The sequence below is a fragment of the Didymella exigua genome, assembly GCF_010094145.1.
Source record: "Didymella exigua CBS 183.55 unplaced genomic scaffold M421scaffold_7, whole genome shotgun sequence".
In the NCBI taxonomy this organism is placed as follows: domain Eukaryota; kingdom Fungi; phylum Ascomycota; class Dothideomycetes; order Pleosporales; family Didymellaceae; genus Didymella; species Didymella exigua.
Window position 1 is genome coordinate 725758 of NW_022984781.1, and position 21765 is coordinate 747522.

General features: G+C 53.1%; 9 protein-coding genes across 9 annotated transcripts; 5 read left to right on the forward strand and 4 right to left on the reverse strand.

The window, feature by feature from the left end:
- The first annotated feature begins 141 nt into the window (after positions 1-141).
- M421DRAFT_362328 (kinase-like protein) lies at positions 142-2633 on the forward strand. The gene is made up of 5 exons (XM_033589689.1): positions 142-957; positions 1007-1250; positions 1307-1563; positions 1616-2095; positions 2152-2633. The coding sequence occupies exons 1-5, from the start codon at positions 344-346 to the stop codon at positions 2447-2449; spliced, it is 1893 nt and encodes a 630-aa protein (XP_033451166.1). The 5' UTR covers positions 142-343; the 3' UTR covers positions 2450-2633.
- A 4-nt stretch (positions 2634-2637) lies between these two features.
- Positions 2638-3556, reverse strand: M421DRAFT_418399 (uncharacterized protein). The gene is made up of 2 exons (XM_033591769.1): positions 3244-3556; positions 2638-3064 (listed from the first exon to the last, which is right to left on the reverse strand). The coding sequence occupies exons 1-2, from the start codon at positions 3429-3431 to the stop codon at positions 3040-3042; spliced, it is 213 nt and encodes a 70-aa protein (XP_033451167.1). The 5' UTR covers positions 3432-3556; the 3' UTR covers positions 2638-3039.
- Positions 3557-3677: 121 nt separating this feature from the next.
- On the forward strand, positions 3678-7125 carry M421DRAFT_418400 (kinase-like protein). The gene is made up of 3 exons (XM_033591770.1): positions 3678-4582; positions 4635-5867; positions 5916-7125. The coding sequence occupies exons 1-3, from the start codon at positions 3965-3967 to the stop codon at positions 7047-7049; spliced, it is 2985 nt and encodes a 994-aa protein (XP_033451168.1). The 5' UTR covers positions 3678-3964; the 3' UTR covers positions 7050-7125.
- Positions 7126-8202: 1077 nt separating this feature from the next.
- On the forward strand, positions 8203-10360 carry M421DRAFT_418401 (putative neutral amino acid permease). Its single transcript, XM_033591771.1, has 3 exons — positions 8203-8785; positions 8837-8979; positions 9032-10360. The coding sequence occupies exons 1-3, from the start codon at positions 8534-8536 to the stop codon at positions 10158-10160; spliced, it is 1524 nt and encodes a 507-aa protein (XP_033451169.1). The 5' UTR covers positions 8203-8533; the 3' UTR covers positions 10161-10360.
- Positions 10361-10590: 230 nt separating this feature from the next.
- Positions 10591-11439, forward strand: M421DRAFT_58028 (phosphatidylethanolamine N-methyltransferase; the record flags this gene model as incomplete). The annotated part of the gene is made up of 5 exons (XM_033595558.1): positions 10591-10630; positions 10684-10723; positions 10780-10796; positions 10876-10981; positions 11040-11439. The coding sequence occupies 5 exons, from the start codon at positions 10591-10593 to the stop codon at positions 11437-11439; spliced, it is 603 nt and encodes a 200-aa protein (XP_033451170.1).
- A 504-nt stretch (positions 11440-11943) lies between these two features.
- M421DRAFT_418405 (beta-tubulin) lies at positions 11944-13860 on the reverse strand. The gene is made up of 4 exons (XM_033591772.1): positions 13764-13860; positions 13615-13638; positions 13440-13562; positions 11944-13384 (listed from the first exon to the last, which is right to left on the reverse strand). Exons 1-4 carry the CDS (start codon positions 13773-13775, stop codon positions 12200-12202), a joined length of 1344 nt encoding a protein of 447 aa, XP_033451171.1. The 5' UTR covers positions 13776-13860; the 3' UTR covers positions 11944-12199.
- A 141-nt stretch (positions 13861-14001) lies between these two features.
- On the reverse strand, positions 14002-15641 carry M421DRAFT_418406 (dihydroceramidase). The gene is made up of 4 exons (XM_033591773.1): positions 15261-15641; positions 15026-15212; positions 14474-14978; positions 14002-14425 (listed from the first exon to the last, which is right to left on the reverse strand). The coding sequence occupies exons 1-4, from the start codon at positions 15357-15359 to the stop codon at positions 14251-14253; spliced, it is 966 nt and encodes a 321-aa protein (XP_033451172.1). The 5' UTR covers positions 15360-15641; the 3' UTR covers positions 14002-14250.
- Positions 15642-15774: 133 nt separating this feature from the next.
- On the forward strand, positions 15775-16609 carry M421DRAFT_418407 (Prefoldin). Its single transcript, XM_033591774.1, has 3 exons — positions 15775-15836; positions 15887-16053; positions 16127-16609. The coding sequence occupies exons 1-3, from the start codon at positions 15807-15809 to the stop codon at positions 16287-16289; spliced, it is 360 nt and encodes a 119-aa protein (XP_033451173.1). The 5' UTR covers positions 15775-15806; the 3' UTR covers positions 16290-16609.
- Positions 16610-16669: 60 nt separating this feature from the next.
- On the reverse strand, positions 16670-18317 carry M421DRAFT_57777 (branched-chain alpha-keto acid dehydrogenase E2 component; the record flags this gene model as incomplete). Its single annotated transcript, XM_033595533.1, has 4 exons — positions 16670-17821; positions 17870-17941; positions 17988-18091; positions 18143-18317. The coding sequence occupies 4 exons, from the start codon at positions 18315-18317 to the stop codon at positions 16670-16672; spliced, it is 1503 nt and encodes a 500-aa protein (XP_033451174.1).
- Between the last annotated feature and the right edge of the window lie 3448 nt (positions 18318-21765).

Here is a 21765-nt window from a genome sequence, read left to right on the forward strand (position 1 = left end):
TGGCCCGGCCCGTGGACTGGCTGCATGGCCCAACGCTGCGCTAACCCACTCCCTGACTTGAGCTCTCATCGAAACAGCCCCCCGTCCGCCTCCCCCTCTCGCCAGCTGTTCGCTGTGATTTGCCTCCCGGGGTTCGTTCGACGCTCTGTGCACTTTGAAAGAAAGTACGCTGCTATTTCCCTCTACCCACCCGCTCTCTCCCCGCGGCCACGCAGCACTCCCTCCACCCCTCTCCCTCGAAAACATTGCGAACTTCTCGAACCTCACCGCCTACGGCACACTTCGATCTACGGCACACTGAGGAGGCTCCTGCAGGCCACCTCGGCACCGCACTCGCTTCACAATGAACAACCAGCAGCAGGGCAACCGCCTGCAGCTCAACTTTGGCTTTGGTGGTGGGGGTGACCGCAACAACCAGTATGCCCAAGAGCAAGGCCGCGCGTTTCCCACGACGCCGTCGACATTCCCGCAGCCTGTGTACCCAAACCAGGCTGGCCAGCAGGAAGTTTGGGGTGCGCAGCAGCAGATGGGCGGCAATGGCTACGGAGGCTACTTCCAGAGCCCCTACCAGCAGGCCCAATACCAAGGGCAGCAGGGGAACCTGCAAGCTCCAGGTTCAGCTCGCGCCTTTGACCAGAGCCCTAACGGTCTAGCCCAGCAGCTATCACAGCAGCACCTCGGAGGGGGCAGCAACCGCTCTGGGAGCTCCTACGGCCGCCAGCCCTCGCCAAGCCAGCAGCGACCCCGTACTGCTGACAACCGCGGATATGGATACGGAAGCTATGGAGGCGGCTCTGCACCCCGCCAGCCGTCACAGTCATTGTACGAGGAGGAAGCGCCGGCCAGAAACCCTGAGAAGTACTCGAGCAACGTCGCCCAGCAAGCAACAATGTCGAAGGGTCTGATCAATACCTTCTTCAAGGATAGTGTTCAGCGAGCACGCGACCGCAACCAGAGGTACTGACAAACGGTCTCATGACTCTCAGCATGACTGACACGATGACAGAGCATTGGAACTTGAATCCATCATGAAGGAGCCTTCGATCTCCGACAACCGCAAAGCCCAGAAGGAGAACAACATGCGCGGTGCTGAGATTCAATACCTGCGATTCCTGCGAACAAAGGAGAAGCCCGACAACTTTTCGACACTGAAGGTCATTGGTAAGGGTGCGTTCGGAGAGGTCAAGCTTGTCCAACGCAAGAATGACGGCAAGATCTACGCGCTCAAGTCACTGGTCAAACAGGAGATGGTACGAACGAATACCGATCAAACAATACCTGAGGACTACACGTTAACACTGTGCAGTTCAAAAAGGATCAACTCGCCCACGTACGATCCGAACGTGATATCCTCGCCGAGTCGGACAGCCCCTGGGTTGTCAAGCTGCACACAACGTTCCAGGATAACACTTTCCTTTACATGCTCATGGAGTTTTTGCCTGGTGGCGATTTGATGACGATGCTCATCAAGTACGAGATCTTCACAGAAGACATCACGAGATTCTACATGGCGGAGATTGTCCTTGCCATAGAAGCTGTTCACAAGCTTGGCTTCATTCACCGGTGGGTGCAACTGCACCGGGGACATTTTTGTACATCAGCTGACACTTCCCAGTGATATCAAGCCTGACAACATTCTTTTGGACCGTGGAGGTCACATCAAGCTGACCGATTTTGGTCTGTCGACAGGTTTCCACAAGGAGCATGATGCCGGCTACTACAAAAAGTTGCTTGCTGGCGGCGCGCACAAGTCTAATCGTGACAACCGAAACTCGATGAACATGGATCAAATCCAATTGACAGTCAGCAACCGCACACAGATCAACACATGGAGGAAGTCGCGTCGCCAGCTGGCCTACTCCACTGTCGGTACACCCGACTACATTGCGCCCGAGATTTTCAGTGGCCAAGGATACGACTTTGGCTGCGATTGGTGGTCTGTTGGCACCATCATGTTCGAATGCCTTATCGGCTGGCCTCCGTTCTGCGCAGAGGAGCCCCATGATACCTACCGCAAGATCGTGGATTGGCCACGCAACTTGCACTTCCCACCGGACCAGCAGCTCGGCGCTGAGGCGGAGGACTTTGTGAGGCGGTGAGTACTCCCCTGCGTTGTCGTTCCTGACTCGTTTACTAACGCCTCTTTCTTAGCCTGATCTGTGATGCCGACCACCGTCTCGGCCGCATTGGCGGAGCCAGCGAGATCAAGCAACATCCATTCTTCCGCGGTGTCTCATGGGATGGCCTGCGACGCATCCGTGCACCTTTCGAGCCTAAGCTGCAGTCCAACGTTGATACACAATACTTCCCCATTGATGAGATTGACCAGAACGACAACAGCGCTGCCTACAGGGCACAAGCCGCGCAGTCTGGAGAGGACGAGTACGCCACCAGCCTTCCGTTTATCGGCTACACATACAAGCGTTTCGATGCTTTCCGAGGTGCATAGAGTGCTCGTCGACTGGTTACGACGATACACTGCATAATTGCATATCGTTTTTGCAGGCTTTGGCATCGTACTCAAGCATCGCCTAGGCGTTGGGCCTCGTTTCCCTTGGACTCATATCTTACGTTGTCATTCGGCACCTCATTAGAAGTATGGAGAGCCCGCGGTGCAGGAATCATGTGGGCGGCTTATGGTGTCACAAGTAGGCCTAAGCTGCAGTGGGCGGGTCTGTCCTTCGAGTGTCTGGTGACAGCATTTCGGTCACGGGTGTTTCTCGAGAAGCATCAGACTAGCTTTTGGGACAGGAGTTGAGAGGGAAATCAAACTGTGAAACTGCGCTTTGCGCTTATTGAGCTTTGTGATATTTTTGATGATCATAGTTCAATCCAGCCATCGCTCTGCGCACAGCTCGCGCATGTCGGTCTCTCACCACATGCAGTGTAAATGCAAATCTTTTCCCAAATCACCAGTTACTCCACGCTCGCGCGCAAGACTCAGGTCCGCCGAGCCCGTCTTCGCGTTTCCTCGATTTCAAAGCCTCTTGTCGCAGCTTGTTCTTCTCATCTGTCGTAGCCATAGTGGGCATACCAGGCTCAGCGTGCCTCGAACTGGACCATGCTGCACCAACGTCAGCACTCGTCTTTTACTTCCACTCGTGTCCCTCAATCTATGCATGTGCTTCATTCTTTCCCCACAGATTATACTTCCTCCCCAAGTCTCCCAAATCTTCCTTCCTTCGCTCAATAGCCGTCCGCAACCCGCTCTCTCCTCTGTGACAGCAAAAGTAAAGCACTCACCGGTTCGTCCTCTGCTTGTACAACACGCGGTGGCCACACTGTCTGCAGCGAATGGGCTCACCGCGCTTGAGCGGAACGTCCTGGTCGCAGTCGCCGCACTTGTAGTGGACTGTGCGGGCGTTGAGGTCGACCTGCTGTTGCGCCTCGGAGGTGTTGGCGTTGTAGCCGCCGTATTGTTGTGTGGACATTTCTGAATTGTGGAGGGGTCGTTACGGGTGTGTGGTGCGTGCGATCGAGTGCCGGTTGCGGTCTATGGGGCGGTGAGATGAGTTTGGTGTTGCTGGGCTCTGAGTCCAAGGTCGAGAAATGTTCGCGGAAGGCGCAAGAAGGCGCGCACGCGCGAGCAAGTGCACGTGCCTTATCGATTCAGGCAGGCGCGAGCCCTGGAGTGCGGGAGCGCGCTTTCACATGGCGCTTATACCAGGTCGGGCAAGCTAAGGGTCTCGTTGGAATTGTTGATGCTGAGATCCAGCGGAATGTTCAACATAGCATTCTCAATTTGGCCCGTCTGACTATTTGGATGTGTGTTGCTCTTGGTATCTTTGTCGCACGTCATTACGTCCAGCTGAACGGCACCCTGACATGGCTTGACTTTCGGCAAGCTGTCAGTCTCAGGTCGCAGTTGCAACCCCGAAATCTCGACCTCGCAGAGCCTCGCGGACCAGTCCATGACGTGCCTCCCTCGTTCCCCTACCACTGCTGCGCGGGCAAATAGACCACCATGTTTTCCAACGCGCTGAAGTCGTTCCAGTCCAACATCTCGGGCAACATCTACGGCAACTACACCCTCGAGCCCAAGCCCTCGTCTTACTCCGGCCCGTGGAAGATATACGATGCGAAGAAGAAGTCGACAGGCAAGGCCGTATCGGTCTTCGTCTTCGAGAAGAAGTCGCTGGAGCCTCCTGGTGGCGCCGGGCTCGGTGGCCGCTCAGGCGCATCGCAGCTGAAGCGCGCACATGAGGAGGTAATTGAGAGACTGAAGAAGGAAGCCAGCTCGCTAGCGCGGCTACGACATCCCAGTGTTCTTGAGCTGGCTGAGCCGGTCGAGGAGACTCGCGGTGGAGGCTTAATGTTTGCCACGGAGCCTGTGACTGCCTCCCTTGCCGGTCTGCTGCAGGAGAAGGACGAGCAAGAGAAGGCTGGAGGCGTGGGCGGTCGTCACAGCCGCTATGTTATTGAGGAGTCTGATGGTCAGAAGCGCAGACGAGAGCTGGAGATTGACGAGCTGGAGATACAGAAGGGACTGCTGCAGATCAGTAAAGGGCTGGAGTTTCTGCACGAAAGTGCTGGCTTGGTCCACGCCAATTTGACGCCGGAAGCTATCTTCATCAACGCCAAAGTAAGCGATACCAATTCGTTAACCTAAGTTCTCTCACTGATGGATGTAACAGTCGGATTGGAAGATCTCAGGTCTCGGGTTTTCAACTCCTCCCGGAAATTCGACGAAGCCAACCTCTGTGACGCCCATATCCCTTTCCGAGGCCCTAAACTACGACGCTCGACTGCCTAAATATGTTCAGCTCAATATGGATTACACATCCCCAGACTTCATCATGGATGGCAACGTAACGCCAGCGGCAGATATGTTCAGTCTCGGTCTCTTAATCATTGCTTTGTACAACTCGCCCCATCGAAGTCCACTCGAGTACAACGGCAGCACATCGTCCTACAAGCGAGCCTTTTCGTCATCGTCGTCGGTACCGAACAAGAACAACAATTTCATGAGCTCGCAACCACTACCTCGAGACGTCGCCAACGGCGTACTAGATCGACTCATCACACGGCGACCAGCGCAGCGCTTGGACGCGAAAGAGTTTCAGCAGGCACAGTACTTCGACAACATCCTCGTCTCGACGATACGATTCCTCGACTCCTTGCCTGCAAAGACACCAAACGAGAAGTCGCAGTTCATGCGCGGATTGCCACGGATCCTGAGCCAGTTTCCGAAATCGGTGCTAGAGAAGAAGATCCTGCCAGCGCTGCTCGAGGAGATGAAAGACCGCGAACTGCTGACGTTGATCTTGCAGAATGTTTTCAAGATCATCACCATGCTTCCGTCAGGCAAGCGGGCGTTTACTGAGAAGGTCATACCAAAGCTTCGCGAAACATTCTTGGCCGGGGTTGCTGCGACTGCAAATGCAAAGGGTGCGGCTCCAGAGCGTGACAGCATGAAAGAGGCAGGTCTGATGGTGCTACTCGAGAACATCCAAGTCGCAGCAGACAACACAGGTGGGAAGGATTTCAAAGACGATATACTGCCGGTCATCAATTACGCCTTAGAGTCGCCGACACATTCGCTGGTCGATGCAGCATTACGAACACTTCCCGTTGTTTTACCGATCCTCGACTTCTCAACGACTAAGAACGAGCTATTCCCTGTCATTGCAACGATCTTTGCAAAGACCAGCAGTATGGGCATTAAGATCCGTGGATTGGAAGCATTGAAGACGCTCTGCGGTGGTGGTAATGGCGACCAGAACGCCTACCAAGGCGATGGTCTGACTGGCATGGTCGAGGCACCGAAGGCGAAAAGCTCTAACGTGTCTATTTTGGATAAGTATACAATACAGGAGAAAGTTGTGCCGCTACTCAGGGGTATTAAGACAAAGGAGCCTGCGGTGATGGTACGTTTCGCGTCCCATAAGAGTGCCTCAGCTAACGGTGTGATATAGATGGCCGCGCATGATGTCTTCAAGGCAATCGCACCTCAAGTCGATTGTGACTTCCTGGCCATGGACATTCTTCCCATATTGTGGCAATTCAGCTTGGGTCCGTTACTCAACCTACCACAGTTCCAGGCCTACATGACACTGATCAAATCTACTTCGTCGCGCATCGAGCAAGAGCAGACAAGAAAGCTACAGGAACTTGGTGCCAACAACGCGACTGCGACCACACGCAACGAATTCATGAGCTTCGGTGGCCCGCCTGCATTGAATGGTTTCGACGCCACGAATGGTGGTGACGGCACAACTTTTGAACTTTTGGTGCGAGGCAACGCGGGCGCAACTGGCGGTTCAGATATGCTTGGGGGTGACCCATGGGTCAATGCCTCCGTGAACGCTTCTGCCTCTTCTTCTGCCATCTTGCCTTCACGGCCAGCGAACCGAGCCAATAGCGCTTCGCCTGCTCCTGCAACCTTCTCCTGGTCCACGCCGTCTGTCTCACCTCCACCACCAACGAGTTTGTCTGTATCTCAGGGCAACAACAGAGCTGTCACACCCGACGACACCTTCTCATCACTCAACTCCTCGTTTCCAGCCATGAGTCCCGCCAATCCAGGCATCGGCAGTCCAACCTTCTCACAACAGCAGAACAGACCTGCAATGGGCATGAGCAGCATGATATCGCAACCAACAGCAACACCCTCGTATTCTGCACCCAGCTCTAGCGGTGTCGACTGGAGCAAAGCCAACAACACTTCTGTATCAACATGGGGGAGCTCCTCGATGAGCAACACTATGTCCAGTGGTCTCTCGAACTTCTCAACCATAACGTCCTCTGCGCCTCAAGCTCAGCCTCAACGTCAAACGGCTGCCAGTCCGTACTCGGCATTCAGCATCGCGCCGCCGCCTGCGAAGCCTGTCAATACTGGGACCTTCAGCATTGCGCCGCCTACGAGCTTGGGGCAAAGTAGGAGCACGAGTGCGAATGGCGGGTTGAGCATGAACAGTATGGACAGCATGAAGGGTGGGAGTATGAATAATATGGCAGCGCTCAGAGCCCAGACGCAAAGTCAACAGAGTCAGAGACCACCCCAGAACCAGACGCAGCTGAACTGGGGAAATGGCGATAGTTTGATATAGACCGTAGCAGATACCAGTGTAAATTTGTGAAAGGCTGCCATGATGCCATTTAAGTTCAATTAGTTTACTACCATGCCATATGGACATGCGAGATCTGCTTACATCTGCGATCACGCAACACATCCTTGGAATCAGTGGCGCTTGATTCGGCCGACATCGCGATACAAGTCGTGGTGCTATGGTTCGAGGCCATCCAGCACCACACTTTCAGTGTCCGCGGGCCATACATGAATGTGCAACATTTATTCTTTCAGATGCGACATCACCCGCGCTACTGACAGCACAGGGGATTTGCACTGCGGCCAGTCACTCGCGTAAAACGTCCCGTCAGATCGTTGCAGCGTCACCCATAGTTGCACTTGAATATCGAAGATGTTACCCACAATCAGGAGACGAAGGCCTCAAAAACCTCTGGACAAGCAAACGGCAAGCATAAAGGATGCGCTTACATCACATTGGCAGAAGCTTGGTGTCGCAATCCTTGGGGTGGAATTACGTGCGAGAGGAACAGCCGAGCGGGGCCTACTTTCTTGTGTGCTTGGCCCTAATGCTTGCGTGCAGCTTGGGTGCGCTTGTGGCGCGAAACGTCATGGCGCAGTCAACCACGGTTTTTACGGTTCAAATACGCGCGGTGGACGGGTGGCAACCACCAGTGACCGGCATGCTTAGAACTGCCGGCTCGGAATGCAATGGGGCCAGACGGACTTCATGAGTATGATGTTGTGATGGGTCAGTGTGACGATTTGGCAAAACTTCACGTCAAGCTGCGAACTCGTTGCACGAGAGCCGGCAAGACATAATGCGGCCTAGAAATTCCCAAGGCATCCTGATCAGTCAGGAGCCTTTAGTCTACGTCACGGGTCAGCTGTGACGGCCCGGGAAAGGCTGGGATCACTGCCGTACGAGACGCAACCCGCGCGTTTGCCGAGATTCGAGAGGCCAACGAAAACCCAAACACGCAGATGGGAATTCGAATCATGGGCAATATTGAGCGACTGAGTAAGTGTTCTGTCGAGTCGTGGTGTAATTGCCCGGGCTGGACGTTCACGCTGTGCAATGTTTGATAGGTCGCTTGTATAGCAGGCACCTCGATACCTGGACGAGTCCCCACTAAACCCTGTTCGTTCTTGCACAATCCCAGGGTTCTTGCTTCCGGTCACAGCGACTTTCACCCCGCAGGATTCTCCTAGCGGCACTAGCATGGTTCGCTCGCGCCTCATCATCATCTCTAGCCACCGGTACTATAATCGCACGCCCCATCCTCTATTGAACTATCCCATCTCTCACGCTCTCTGTCTGTCATTCACCAACGCCCGTTCGCCTTCTCCAGATCGCGGATTTCCACGCAGCCGGGACCGTCTTGCCTGCGCCTACCTTGCAGAACTTGCATTTCTCATCGACAGCAAGTGGTTAATGCTACCGGAAACGAACATTCCCCGTCGTTTCAGTTACACTCCCTACAAGAGGACCCTCCGCTGTTTAAAATGGCGTTAGGACTGTTCAACAAGGCCAAAACGGCCGACCGCAATTCCTTTACCGACGAGAAGTTCCACTCCAAGGATGCCAGCCATGATCCCGCAAACATTGGCGCCGGGACTGACAGGCTCGCGGATCCTGGTGTGAACCGCGACCCCGAGAAGGGAGTGGATAGCGACAGCGAGGGCAGCATAATCGGCAAGCAGATGGCTATGGAAGCTGAGAACGCTATCAAGTATCGCACTTGCAGCTGGCAGAAGGTACGTGCTTCGTAGAAGGGGATTATTGCATATCACTAACTACTCAACTAGACCGCTGCTCTGCTCTTCTCAGAGTACATCTGCTTGGCCATCATGTCTTTCCCGTGGTCATACTCGATCCTTGGTCTTGTCCCCGGAGTGATCTTGACCGTTGTTATCGCCGCCTTGGTCCTGTACACATCTCTGACTACTTGGTAAGATTTGAGAAACCTCTGTCAGAGACGAGAGCTCGCTGATTAGACCCAGGCACTTCTGTATGCGCCACCCAGAAATTCGCGATGTGTGCGATCTGGGTCAGATGATCTTCTGGAACAAGAAGTGGGCATTCTACGTGACCGCGGTTATGTTCATTCTGAACAACACGTTCATCATGGGCCTGCACTGTCTTGTTGGCGCCAAGTGGTGGAACACCATCACTGGCCATGAACTCTGCACTATCGGTTTCGCTGCCATTACCGCGGTCATCTCGTTCATCGCCTCCCTCCCCAGGACGTTCTCTACCCTGGCCAAGATTGCGACATTCTCCGCTCTATTCACCTTCATCTCCGTCCTGTTGGCTGCCATCTTCTCTGGCATCGGCCAGAAGCCCACAGGCTATCCCGGCAAAGGCGAACTTGAGGTCTACGCAGTTGCGCCGTCGGGCACTACTTTTGTTGCTGGCATGAACGCGTTCATGAACATTAGCTACACGTTCATCGGTCAGATCACGCTCCCCAGTTTCATTGCCGAGATGAAGAATCCCAAGGACTTCCCCAAGGCCCTTTGGTGTGTCACAATCGCGGAGGTCATCGTGTTCAGCTGTGTTGGTGGCGTTGTTTATGCGTACACTGGTACACAGTACATGACCGCACCCGCTTTCGGCTCGATCGCGAACGAGGTGCACAAGAAGATTGCGTTTACTTTCATGGTACCGACCATCATCTTCTTGGGTGTTCTGTACGCCTCGGTGTCCGCGCGCTTCATCTTCTTCCGCATCTTCAACAACACGCGCCACATGGGCAACCACACGCTTGTTGGCTGGGGCGCTTGGGCGGGAATTCTTGCCATTCTGTGGACACTCGCCTTCATCATCGCAGAGGTTATTCCGTTCTTCTCGGATCTGCTTTCGCTGATGAGCTCGCTGTTCGACTCGTTCTTCGGATTCATTTTCTGGGGCGTTGCCTACTTCCGCATGAGGAAGGAGGACCATGGTCCCAAGTTTTGGGCAGTACGTGGAATCAGAGGATGGGCTGGTTTCATCTTCAACGTGGTTCTGTGCGGTATTGGCCTGCTGTTTTTGAGCGCGGGCACATACGCCACTGTTCAGTCCATCATCGACGGCTATGAGCAGTCGTCTTTCGGTGGTCCGTTCAGTTGTGCAAACAATGGCCTCTAGAGAGCGGCGTAGTGAAGTGCTTCCATTATTTTCTCTATTTCTGGGATGTGATCTTTATCATCTTTGATGGATGAACAATGACTTGCAATAATTATACACGGCGCAAACGGGCACAGGATTGGGTACTAGGGGTCGAAAAGCGTGTGGAATAAAATGACCCATGAGCGGGCAACAAGAGATCGCAACAAACACAGTCTGCAATAAACCTAAATTATTCAGCCGTTATGCGTCATGCACGTTGTGACTGCCGTGGCAAAGCGAGATTCCTTCTTTCGGCTTCGGCAAAGCTCGAAGCTATGACGTTCGCGTAGAGGCACATGTTAAACAAGCTGTCAACATCCCACCAGCCTTCTCGCTTACCTACCACTCTCCTTACTCCAAAGCTTCAGCATCCTCCTCTTGCAGCACCTTTCAACTCACTGCCGCCATCATGTTCGACAACGTTGACTTCACCCAACCTACTCTGTGGGGTGCGTCCCTACTCTCCAAGTAGCTACATTTTTGAGAAACTAACAGTACACAGTCTCGGCCGCTAGCATTGCGTTCAATCCTACATTTTGGAAGTAGGTTGCTGCCCCAGAACGCTTAGTCATCGTGCTCGAGCTGACTTGTCAATTAGCATTGCTGCGCAGTCAGGTACGACCCCGCCGTCCAACACCACCCCTCCTCCTGCTTTGAAGCGAGGGTAACCCAACACGCGTCTGATTCTTCGCAGAATATCACAACAAGGTCATCACCAAGCTGTTCGGCGGCAACAGTCGCTATGGATGCTACGCGCTTGCCGTGACCATTTTCTCGCTCGGCATCTTCAGAGATTACCTGTATGTCCTCTCCCGCCTCCCATTCTCGTGGACAGCGCAAGTTTAACACGCCTCTCAGCTACAACGAAGCTCTCGCCGACCAGCCTACCTCACCTCTCCTCCTCAACCCGCTCGTCAAATACTCCGCAATCCCTCTCTTCATAAGCGGCAACACGCTCGTTCTGACCTCGATGTGGGCGCTCGGCGTCACGGGCACATACCTGGGCGACTACTTCGGCATCCTGATGGACTCGCCGGTGACCTCGTTTCCGTTCAACGCGTCCGACGCGCCCATGTACCACGGCTCGACGCTCAGCTTCCTCGCGACTGCGTTGTGGTTCGGAAAGCCCGCCGGTCTTTTGCTGACCGGCGTTGTCGCTGTTGCGTACAGCATTGCTAGACAGTTCGAGGACCCGTTCACGGCTATGATTTACCGTAAAAGGGACGAGGAGCGTGCCAAGGGCAAGAAGGGCTTGTAAGCCTTCGTGTCCTGATGTCTTTTTGGTGAAGCAACGAGCAGCAATGCTGGTCATAGCTCCAGCAAGAGTACAGGCGCGTCACAGAGTGACAATACGAGATAACAAGGTGGAGTTCAACACGGCAGCTAAGCACAGCAGCGGTGTTCGATGGTGACGTCGGGGTTCAACAGTCGGCAGCAAAAGTAGATACAGCGTTTTGAGAACATATTGACACGTTTACGACAGCCCAAAGCCCAAAGCGACAACTCCCAAAGCGACACCTATATCTCTTGTATACCCGGGGTAAGACATCTTAGGGAACATCGTTCTTTCCTTTGCATGTCATGCCGGTTCCCATTATTTATTTTCTGTGACCGGGTCTTTGAGAGCGCCGAGAAAGGAAGGACTATGGCTACAATGTTGCGTACAAGTCTCGATGTGGTGATCGTGGGCCGTGTAGCCACAGGCTGTTGCATCGAGCTAGAGATGGCATATGCGCAGGAAGACCTTCAGATCAGGAAACATGTCAAATGCACTTGGTCGTTGAACATATCCAATTATAGAATCTTTTGTATTAACAAGAATCGCTCTGGCGCCAATGTGATCATGCTATAACCTCAGCTTGTCTTGACAGTGACAATAAGTGCTTCCGCCAACGACATGCCGGATACGCAGCGATGATGCCCAAGCAAGAAACAGAAGTTGACCAGATTCGACGTTTCGGCAGTGCTGAGCTAATTGTATAACTCTAGCAATCTGATAGCGTCGGAGCCTGGGAAGCCTACTCCTCGGCCTCGAGAGGAGCCTCCTCATCGTACTCCTCCTCGGCATCGGAGACGGAAGCCTCCTGGTACTGCTGGTACTCGGAAACCAAGTCGTTCATGTTGGACTCAGCCTCAGTGAACTCCATCTCGTCCATACCCTCACCAGTGTACCAATGCAAGAAAGCCTTGCGCCTGAACATGGCAGTGAACTGGTCACCAACACGCTTGAAGAGCTCCTGGATGGAGGTTGAGTTACCGACGAAGGTGGAGGACATCTTCAAACCGCGAGGGGGAACGGAGCAGAGAGCGGTCTGGACGTTGTTGGGAATCCACTCAACGAAGTAGGAGGAGTTCTTGTTCTGGACGTTGCGCATCTGGTCCTCGACCTCCTTCATGGAGACCTTACCGCGGAAGTAGGCGGAGCAGGTCAGGTAGCGACCATTACGGAAGTCAGACGCAGCCATCATGTTCTTGGGGTCGAACATCTGCTGGGTGAGCTCGGGAACGGTCACAGCGCGGAAAGAGTGAGCACCACGGCTGGTCAGAGGAGCAAATCCGACCATGAAGAAGTGGAGACGGGGGAAGGGAACCATGTTGACGGCCAACTTCCTCAGGTCAGAGTTCAGCTGACCAGGGAAACGCAGGCAGGTAGTGACACCAGACATGACAGCGGAGACGAGGTGGTTCAGGTCACCGTAGGAGGGGTTGTTGAGCTTGAGTGTCCTCATGCAGATGTCGTACAGAGCCTCGTTGTCAATACAGAAGGTCTCGTCGGAGTTCTCGACAAGCTGGTGAATGGAGAGGGTGGCGTTGTAGGGTTCGACAACAGTGTCGGAGACCTTGGGGGAAGGCACGACGGAGAAAGTGGCCATCATGCGGTCGGGGAACTCCTCACGGATCTTGGAGATGAGGAGAGTACCCATACCAGCACCGGTACCACCACCGAGAGAGTGGGTGATCTGGAAACCCTGGAGGCAGTCGCAGCCCTCAGCTTCGCGGCGGACGACATCGAGGACCTGGTCGACAAGCTCGGCACCCTCAGTGTAGTGACCCTTTGCCCAGTTGTTACCAGCACCAGACTGGCCGAAGACGAAATTGTCGGGACGGAAGAGCTGACCGAAGGGGCCAGCGCGGACAGCGTCCATTGTACCGGGCTCCAAATCGACGAGGACGGCACGGGGAACGAACTTGTTGCCGGACGCCTAGAAGAGGTCAGCACTCACAGCCCGTCTTAAGAAAGCGTGGCAATTCTAGTACCTCGTTGAAGTAGACGTTCATGCGCTCGAGCTGAAGGTCCGAGGTGCCATTGTAGACACCAGAGCCGTCGAGGCCATGCTCGCCGGAGATGGTCTGCCAGAAGGCGGCACCGATTTGGTTACCCTGTTAATGGTGAGCTGCTGGCGCCATGAGAGGTTAATAGTAGTATACTTACGCACTGACCGGTCTGGAGGTGAACCTGTTGGGCGAAGAGCATACGTTAGCTGGGGTTTCATTCTATGTTGTGCTGCCTCCAGGAGAACGCGGGGTTTTGTTGACGCTCAGGAGGCGCGCCAAAATCGCGACCTAGAGCGGAAGACGTACAATCTCACGCATGTTGGCGAATTGTGTGCGTAATGGGAGCTACTGGAGCTGAGGATGCGAGAAGCTGGGTAGAGGCTGGCGGTGGTGCGGGTGGAGAGCGAGGAGGGAGCAGAAGAGCGGTCAATCCTAGAAGTTGTTGTCGGTTAGCCTTAGCGTGGGTCTGTGCTGCTAGCGTGTTTACAGCGCGAAGGCAACCGCAAAACAGCATCACAACACAATGAAAGAGGGGAAGGAGGGGTCAGAACTCGAAAATGCGTGATTAGAACTCTATTCGTGCGTTCGAGTCATATTTTTGAGTGCCTTCAGTTCGTGTCAATCGCAGCAGTGCTGTCGACGGCGCGCCTCCCTACTTTTGGCGATAGCTCAGGAGTTCCTTCCTGCTGAGCCGCCCCACAGTAGCTTCCTCTGATGCACATCTCTGAGAAGCCCTACACCACGGCTACGTAGCATTGCATGTATACCGAAAGGCATAAGCCGATGCACAATTCTACAATGTCTTCTTTGCTGTCCCACTCGCAGACCTCTGCGCCTTCACAACCTCGGGCATGGTGAACCAATTTGGCCAATACAACTCGTACTCATCATGCCTGTAGTTGAGACAGTGTCTGAGCCAAATACCCCAGACGATGTAGAAGTAGGCTCCGGTGCCCGTCATCAGATGCCTGTCCTTGTCAGTCTTGGTGAGATCAGAGGCCCAAGGATATGCTTACCACCAGCCGTGGCCTTCCAGCAAGAAGCCCCAAGGAATGCCTATATGGTGCCTCCACTCCTTCACCTTGGAGCAGTGCTCATTATCAAGGTGCCACAACAAGAACCCACCTAGGAAAATGCTCAAACCAGAAACGATCATCTTCCACATCGTACGCAGGATCTCTTCATCTCTCTGGTCCTCATATCGTCGAGCAGTCTCCACAGCTCGATCGGGTCGTGGGTTCAGTGCTTTCCTCTCTTCAGACTTGAACCGCGGCCGGATAGCGACCTCCATCATGTACATAGCGCGGAACAAGACTATGGCTGTCAACAGCGCATACACGTTCTGGTGAAAGGCTGGGTCCTGGATGTGGTGATAGTACAGGGTGACGAACAAAGCCAGAGATATCAGGCCTATCGCGAGGAAAGTGGAATATCTCAAAGACCTGCCATATGAGAATGTCGCGAAGCACATCAGGCATGTTGTGTATATCATTGAGAGTTCATCCACAAGCTGCATGGGATCTGGACGTGTCAGCAGATACATTTACCGATAATGCTCCAGAGCTTACATTTCAGCGTTGCGTGGAAGAGGAAGCTGCCGGTTCCAACAAGGACGTAGCCTATGAAGGCAACCAGGAAGACCGTATCATGTCCATATTTCAGACAATTCCGTATGCCCTTGCTGGCAAGATACATAAACAGCAGGTTGGTGAGTGTGTTGATTATTTCTGCAGCGTAAGACGAGACAACATAATTCTACGCAGTCATCAGCAACTTTCACATCTCATATAACATCCCTCTTACCTCTTCACACCAGTCCAGTGTTGATGTAACAGGACTCCAGTAGCCATCCTGCTCTGGAGGGTACGGAAGACTTGGGAGCCAAGGAAGTAGCGCGATCATATTGCGGCAGTGTGTAAATCGCAAAGGTAGGCTCTGCTAGAATGTGTGAGACTTTTCCGCCCTACAAATCCTGTTTCTTGGGCCGGACGTCTCGGATGTCGGGTTGCTGAGCCTGCCGTTGATGAGAGGTCACCATGCTTAATCGATAGGCTAGTAGCAGGGCAGCCGAATGTGCCACGAGCGGCAGTTGGGTTGAATGAGTGAAAGACTGGCAGGTGTTGCGAAGTCACTCGTCGGGCTGGTGGGAATCTGTCAAATTGTCACTGAACGATAGCAGATTTGTGAAGAGGAAGGAATTCTGTTGTCTGCTCGAGCCATGGCTAGGGGCGCCTGCCAATCAGAGGAATGACAGGGATGTCGAACCGAGAAGCTTGATCCTTGCACTGGCGTTGCCTCCGGAGCGCCCACTCACCATCGACAAGTTCCAAATCAAGCAATCAAGTCAATATGTCGGGTCAAAATGAAGCGCTGCAGAAGGTGTGTACCTGCCGTATTTATATCCTAATTACATTTGCTAATCAACCTAGATGCTGCAGGAGATCAGCCAGAAAAAGGCTTTCGCTGAGCAGCAACTCCTGATCGTTCGCCAGCAGAAGGCAGCGCGTACACGAGAGGGGCGCATGCTGGAGCTGACATCGGCTGAGGTTTCTTCGCTGCCATCGGAGACAAAAGTCTATGAGGGTGTTGGAAAGATGTATGTTCAAACAAGTCGAAATGACCGCTGAACGACCCCGCTTTGACAGAGTAAACAAGTCTGATCGTTACAGGTTCGTTTGCACACCAATTCCGGATGTGCAAAAGCGTCTTGAGGCGGAAGAGAAAGCAAGAAAGGCTGAGATGATCAATTTGGCTAAGAAGGAGGACTACCTGGAGATGACCTACAAGAATAGCAGTAACGCGATCGAGGAGGCACTCAAGAGGCAGGGCTGAAGCGGGGTAACTCAATCAGAGGGACTTTGAGTAGCGATGTCAAAAGCATGCAGAAGAAGTAGGTGGACTGTGTAATGGCTCGATTTCAGAGTGGAGCACTTCATCAGCGACAGTATCACCTCAAGTTAGCCCAGTTGGGATTTTGGAGAGGCTCGCATCACCAAGAGCGCCAGGCATTATGGCTGGGCCCACCGCAATTCATGATACGCATAGTAGAGCCAGGAGGTGGTTGAGTATACCAAAATAAGAATTTCCGGAATTCTGCAGAGATCCTGTCTTAACAAGCAGTCCACATTGCGCTGTCACAGAACGGACCGCCGCGCCGTAATGGTAGCTCATGATGAATGGTGAACGCTGTTCTATTCTGATCGTCTACCTCATCATCTCAATGTTACCAACATGTTTTCAACGCCTTCTATCGACTTCCTTACTTCTTCCGCCGCCCTAGCAACATATGCACCATCAATCACCCGATGATCTGCGCTCCAACTGAACACACACTCCTCCCTCTTTACCAGCTCTCCATTTTCGCCGAATGCGGGTATCACCTTTGCTCGGCCAATGCCTAAGATACCCACTTGAGGAGTGACAATGACAGGGGCAACAGCCGAGCCGCCAATACTCCCAATGTTGCTGAGTGTGAACGTGGCGCCTGACAGATCCGCAGATGTAAGCTTGCCGGCGCGAGCAAGGTCAGCAAGACGCGTTATCTCTTGTGACAATGATCTGATGCTGTGGTTCTGAACATTCTTGATGACAGGCACCAGTAGACCAGATGGTGAGTCGACGGCTACACCAATGTTGTGACCGCCCTTGATTGACAGTTGTGGCTTAGCCGGGTTTGTCGTAGTATCGAGATGTGCATTGAGGAGCGGAAACTGTTGCAGAGCCAACGACACCGCCTTGATGATGATTGGCAGTGGTGTTATGCGCTCGGCCTTATCACGGTTAACGTTGTACTTCCTACGTAGTTGCGTCAGGGAGCTGAAGTCGATGCTGTCGGTGAAAAGGAAATGAGGTATGGACAGTGACTTGGTCATCTGTTTGAACATCCCTGACTGGACCGGCGTCAGGGCGTGAACACGGTCTTCGACTTGTTGCGAAGCCACTGCCGCCACCGTTGTTGGGGCTGATGTAGAGCTCGACGCTTGCTTCGCAGCCTGTGCGTGCCTCTGAATATCCTCCTTCAGGACGCGTCCTTCCTTGCCAGTTCCTTCGATGTCTTCAATATTCAGCCTCAGGTCTTTCAGCATGCCTCGGACCGCAGGCGTTGCCAACGATGCATGCTTTCCTGACTGCCGTTGTGGTTTCGGCTGCTCGGTCAAAGGCTCGGGTCGCAGGGACATTGATTGCTCGGACGAAGACACATTTTCGGCTGCAGCCTTCGTGTCGTTCCTTCCGACCTCCAATTCCTGCGCCTGTGGCTGAGCTGGCTTCGAGGCCTCTTCCGCAGCCCGCTTGTCTGAGCTCCCGTTGAGCAATGCCTCGTCGGCCGCTGATATTTCGCTCTGGATGTCGATGTCGACTAATGGCTACGAGAGTCAGTAAAAGTCCCTGGCTCCCGTCGTTGCACTTCGTACCTTGCCGACCTTAGCCATATCGTCCGGCTCATAGTACAGCTTCTTGATGACACCATCGAACCGAGATGTGATCTGTATGGATCAGTCTGTGTCATCTTGCAGATTTGAGGATACGCACTTCTACTGAAGCTTTGTCTGATTGCACCTCGCAGATCGGGTCGAACTGCTCGACCCGCGCACCTGGTTTTACGAACCATTGTATGACCTGACATTCGGTGATACCTGGTACGAGTGTAAGCCTAAATCTCCAACATGTACATTGCAAGTGCATACCCTCTCCAATATCCGCCAAAAGGTATGGCTTGACCGCCAATCGCGCTGTAGAACCGGCAAACCCTCTCCTTTGCCCTTGTGCCCATGTTGTTGTGTAAGCTGCAATTGGTGCTCTTTGTGCAGTGCTAGACCGGGAGAACAAGCGGGGAGCTTCTCTGTATGCGAAAGATTTCATGGTGGACGAGGTTTGTGTAGTATTTTCGACCGTAGCAGGATCATAATAAAAGTACTGTGGCCGCCGCGGTACGAGAGGTCTTGGGTGAATTGTTAAGCCGACGCGCCCTAAAGCCGAGATGAAGCGCAATAGGAAGCGGCCGCCTCGGTCTAACATCAGGAAGGTACGCGGGGACTAGCGCCACGCTAACGTCCCCCCATACGTAGCGAGAAACCCGGTGTGCCGAGAAAACGGACTATATTCATGCTTTTAAAGACGCTGCATTAACGTCAACGGTGAAATAAACCCATTACCGCGTTGAAACACATACCCCTTTTGTTGTGCTTAGTTTGAAGGGGGACGTTGTGTGAGAAGATCTGCAATCCCTGCGATCTCATTGGTTGATTTCGGTACACAGGGTTTCTCGCCTCGTAGGGGGAGAGGTTAGCTAGAAGTGCGGGTTAGCTTGCGACGGAATTGTAAAAGCTCAAGGCAGGATGTATGAAATACACGGCTTGTTGATCACATCTACTGAGAAATCCAAAGAGTCTTCTGGCTATCTTATAGACTAGTAAGGATCCATGTACTTGCTTTCGTGATCTTCATAGAGAGGGCTTGTAGCTCTGTTCCTCACCAACTGGGCCTGTTTGGGGAGACCATTGGTGCGGCCAAAAACTGCAACAGTGCAGAAGTTTCTCTCTTCGGCGGCCGCATTTCATCCTCAATACCGTTCTCACTCCAAAAGCAATGCCCTCTTGACCGCACCATACGGCGGCTGCTCCGGCTTCGATCTCGCTCGTGCACATACCGGCCATGCCGTTCATGAGGCGTTACAGATCTCAAAGAAAGAACGCCTGCGGCGCAGCTGTGAGTCCGAACTGTGCCTTACTGCTCTGCACTAGATGTTACCAGTTGCGCCTTCCAGCCTCTGTATATACAATGGTGCGAAGCACAATAATCGTGCGCTTATGTTCGCGTGTTGGGTCGAATACAGATCGGCAGACAAGAATCACAAATCCATGAAGGCTTGACTACCAGGCGGTATACCCTACACAGATGTACTCTTTCCAACATCAACTGGGCCGAAAGAACTCGCCGAGGTGAATTCATCCAGCAGCACCTCTTTTAATACGCGCTGGATGCGCAGCTCTTCCAGTCGATTCATCATCGTGCCATCATGTCTGTCTATGGCCAGGCGTCCTCCGCGGGCGGAGTCATGAGGATGGGAGGAATAAGTGCTGCTCGAAGACAGGTGGAGCTGCTGCAGTTAGCGCGGCTGCGTGCCTGCTGCTTTCTCTCCTTCACCACGCAGCATCTTCGAGAACCGGATCGATGCTCTCTGACTGCCGATTTTCTTAGAATGTCTTCGACAATACGATCCACCCTCCATTGCCGCCGTCGTTCATGCCATCCGGTGTGGCATGCTGATCCCCAAGCCCCTTTATGACCCAGGCATGCATGTCTTTGCTGAGCCCTCTTAGTCACCAAACATCCTTATGTTGTAGTAAAACGGCGTAATACGCCAAAGTTATCAAAATCAAGGGATGACATCGCTGCATGAGTAGCAGGAATCCATCACTGAGACCGTGCAAGAACAAGAAGGTCGCACTCAAGTATGTTGGCCATGTGTGAGAGCCAGGACTTGACGTAGCTGAGTCCGGACCTGATGTGCCGAATAGTGCGCGCGAAAAGGTCCGCTCACTGGTGAGTCGTGATCTGATGGCGAAGGAGCCTGTGGCGTACATACCCCCTCTGTATCTGTCCGAAAGTTCATCCAGAGATAAGTCTTGCGCGGCGAGTTGAGTGCTTTCTTCTAGAGCACTTTTTGCGTCTGCGGAGATACTTGTGATGGCTGTTCTGGAGACAATCAATCTTTCGTCCACATTTGCGCTCCACAGACTCTCCGGCCTCGCCAGGATCTTGTTTCGTTGCGCCTGTGACTTCGTCTCTGGGTCCCTGTGCATGGTTCAGAGCTCAGAAGCCATGCATGATCCGATATCTGTATCTTTCAAAATGAACGCAACTCAAGGCCTACGGCTATCATACCACGTGTTACAAGACGAAGCTAGGACACAAGGTCGAACGAGGGAGTATCAAACTCGTGCTCGAAAAGTTCAGGTCATCAATGAAAAGGGCTCATGTCATTGCGTAACTTTGCAAGTACTTACACTGTCAACAGCGAGGACAGCATCGACAGAGCTGTACATGCCACTTGGGTCACTCTACGCAAGGCAAAGCAATATGCGGGGAGGGCGTCGTTCATATGACTGGCAGCTAAAGTAGCATATTCGATCGTTGAATCCTGTTACTGACTCCACAGATGATCAAGAGTTAATGCAGCCAGCGCACTGAGCGCAGGGAAGGCTCGAAGCACGAAGTCAAATCACAAGGTAATACTTGGATGTGCGAAGAGATCGCCATATAGTCTGAGGCCGATCGAAGAGGCCAACGCGGCATTCGCGTTGATACAGTAATGGTGCAGTAATTCCGAATCTGACGCGCGGTACGCTCGAGCGTCACTTATAATATCGATGAGCATCCCCAGGACTGTTCACGTCTTACGACGCTCTCATATACGCAGCTCAGGCCTCAAGCTGAGAATGTGATGCGTTGTGGTCGTGATTCGTCACACTAAAGAGACACTGTGACATGAGAATGTATTCAACCTGGTGGACAGGCAAGACAGGGGCGATTAGAAGGACGCACCTTGACACGTCGAATTTTCCAGGTGAGGTAACCTGATCATTACTGCTCGATGACATCGTATCGCAACGAATTAGGCGTGTTTTGCGACGTCTAGATTTTTGAAAGAGTGACGGGAGAAGTTCATCTTCAAACTTCCGCTAGTCGTCACACACGCAGGGACCTTCCCAAGTCTCGACAGGTACACCGCGGACATTTGGCACGATTCCCATATTCAAACTTGTCTGTCTGCTCAGAGAGCTCGGGACGCATTAAGTTACGCGTATTACGCCCGTACACTAAAGAGGGATACTCAGATCCCTGCTCACTGTTCAGATTTTGTCGTACTCCTTGGTCAAATGCCATGGACATCTAAAAGCGACAAGTCTGCGTTCGGATAGTGGTGAAATAGCGTAGACTCGACTGTGGTGGCACAAAGCTTTGTGTCTTGCAAGATGGAAGACTGAATGTAACTACACGAGTGAGAGCGAGACCGTCAAGCTCTGCTGAACCTGAAACTGTACTCATATCTGCCTTATTGGACTAGACCGAGAGCTATCCGCAACTTAGTGCACAATAGCCTCGCAACACACTGTACCGATGTGCTCGACCAAGCAGCCGGTAAACACCTACATGTTCCTACAGTCCACCGTAGTCAAAGGAGGCTCCAAGGACGCTATGGAACCAGTCACACACTTCCTAAAAGTATAAAGTACGGTCCTTCAGCCGCGGTGTCTTTCTTTGCGATTCACTGCAAGTTGAACGGAGAAGCAAGGCACAAGTTTTG

Coding starts and splice junctions, on each gene's coding strand:
- M421DRAFT_362328 (XM_033589689.1), top strand. CDS start 344: ATGAACAACCAGCAGCAGGGCAACCGCCTGCAGCTCAACTTTGGCTTT. Junction 958..1,006: donor GCACGCGACCGCAACCAGAG/GTACTGACAAAC, acceptor ACACGATGACAG/AGCATTGGAACTTGAATCCA. Junction 2,096..2,151: donor GCGGAGGACTTTGTGAGGCG/GTGAGTACTCCC, acceptor CCTCTTTCTTAG/CCTGATCTGTGATGCCGACC.
- M421DRAFT_418401 (XM_033591771.1), top strand. CDS start 8,534: ATGGCGTTAGGACTGTTCAACAAGGCCAAAACGGCCGACCGCAATTCC. Junction 8,786..8,836: donor GCACTTGCAGCTGGCAGAAG/GTACGTGCTTCG, acceptor CTACTCAACTAG/ACCGCTGCTCTGCTCTTCTC. Junction 8,980..9,031: donor TACACATCTCTGACTACTTG/GTAAGATTTGAG, acceptor GATTAGACCCAG/GCACTTCTGTATGCGCCACC.
- M421DRAFT_418407 (XM_033591774.1), top strand. CDS start 15,807: ATGTCGGGTCAAAATGAAGCGCTGCAGAAG. Junction 15,837..15,886: donor AAAATGAAGCGCTGCAGAAG/GTGTGTACCTGC, acceptor TAATCAACCTAG/ATGCTGCAGGAGATCAGCCA. Junction 16,054..16,126: donor TATGAGGGTGTTGGAAAGAT/GTATGTTCAAAC, acceptor TGATCGTTACAG/GTTCGTTTGCACACCAATTC.
- M421DRAFT_418405 (XM_033591772.1), bottom strand. Junction 13,563..13,614: donor ACCTCCAGACCGGTCAGTGC/GTAAGTATACTA, acceptor CACCATTAACAG/GGTAACCAAATCGGTGCCGC. Junction 13,385..13,439: donor TGAACGTCTACTTCAACGAG/GTACTAGAATTG, acceptor GACCTCTTCTAG/GCGTCCGGCAACAAGTTCGT.
- M421DRAFT_418399 (XM_033591769.1), bottom strand. CDS start 3,431: ATGTCCACACAACAATACGGCGGCTACAACGCCAACACCTCCGAGGCG. Junction 3,065..3,243: donor TACAAGCAGAGGACGAACCG/GTGAGTGCTTTA, acceptor ACGTTGGTGCAG/CATGGTCCAGTTCGAGGCAC.
- M421DRAFT_418400 (XM_033591770.1), top strand. CDS start 3,965: ATGTTTTCCAACGCGCTGAAGTCGTTCCAGTCCAACATCTCGGGCAAC. Junction 4,583..4,634: donor CTATCTTCATCAACGCCAAA/GTAAGCGATACC, acceptor TGGATGTAACAG/TCGGATTGGAAGATCTCAGG. Junction 5,868..5,915: donor CAAAGGAGCCTGCGGTGATG/GTACGTTTCGCG, acceptor GGTGTGATATAG/ATGGCCGCGCATGATGTCTT.
- M421DRAFT_418406 (XM_033591773.1), bottom strand. CDS start 15,359: ATGATCGCGCTACTTCCTTGGCTCCCAAGTCTTCCGTACCCTCCAGAG. Junction 14,979..15,025: donor CTTCCACGCAACGCTGAAAT/GTAAGCTCTGGA, acceptor TGACACGTCCAG/ATCCCATGCAGCTTGTGGAT. Junction 14,426..14,473: donor CTGGAAGGCCACGGCTGGTG/GTAAGCATATCC, acceptor TGACAAGGACAG/GCATCTGATGACGGGCACCG.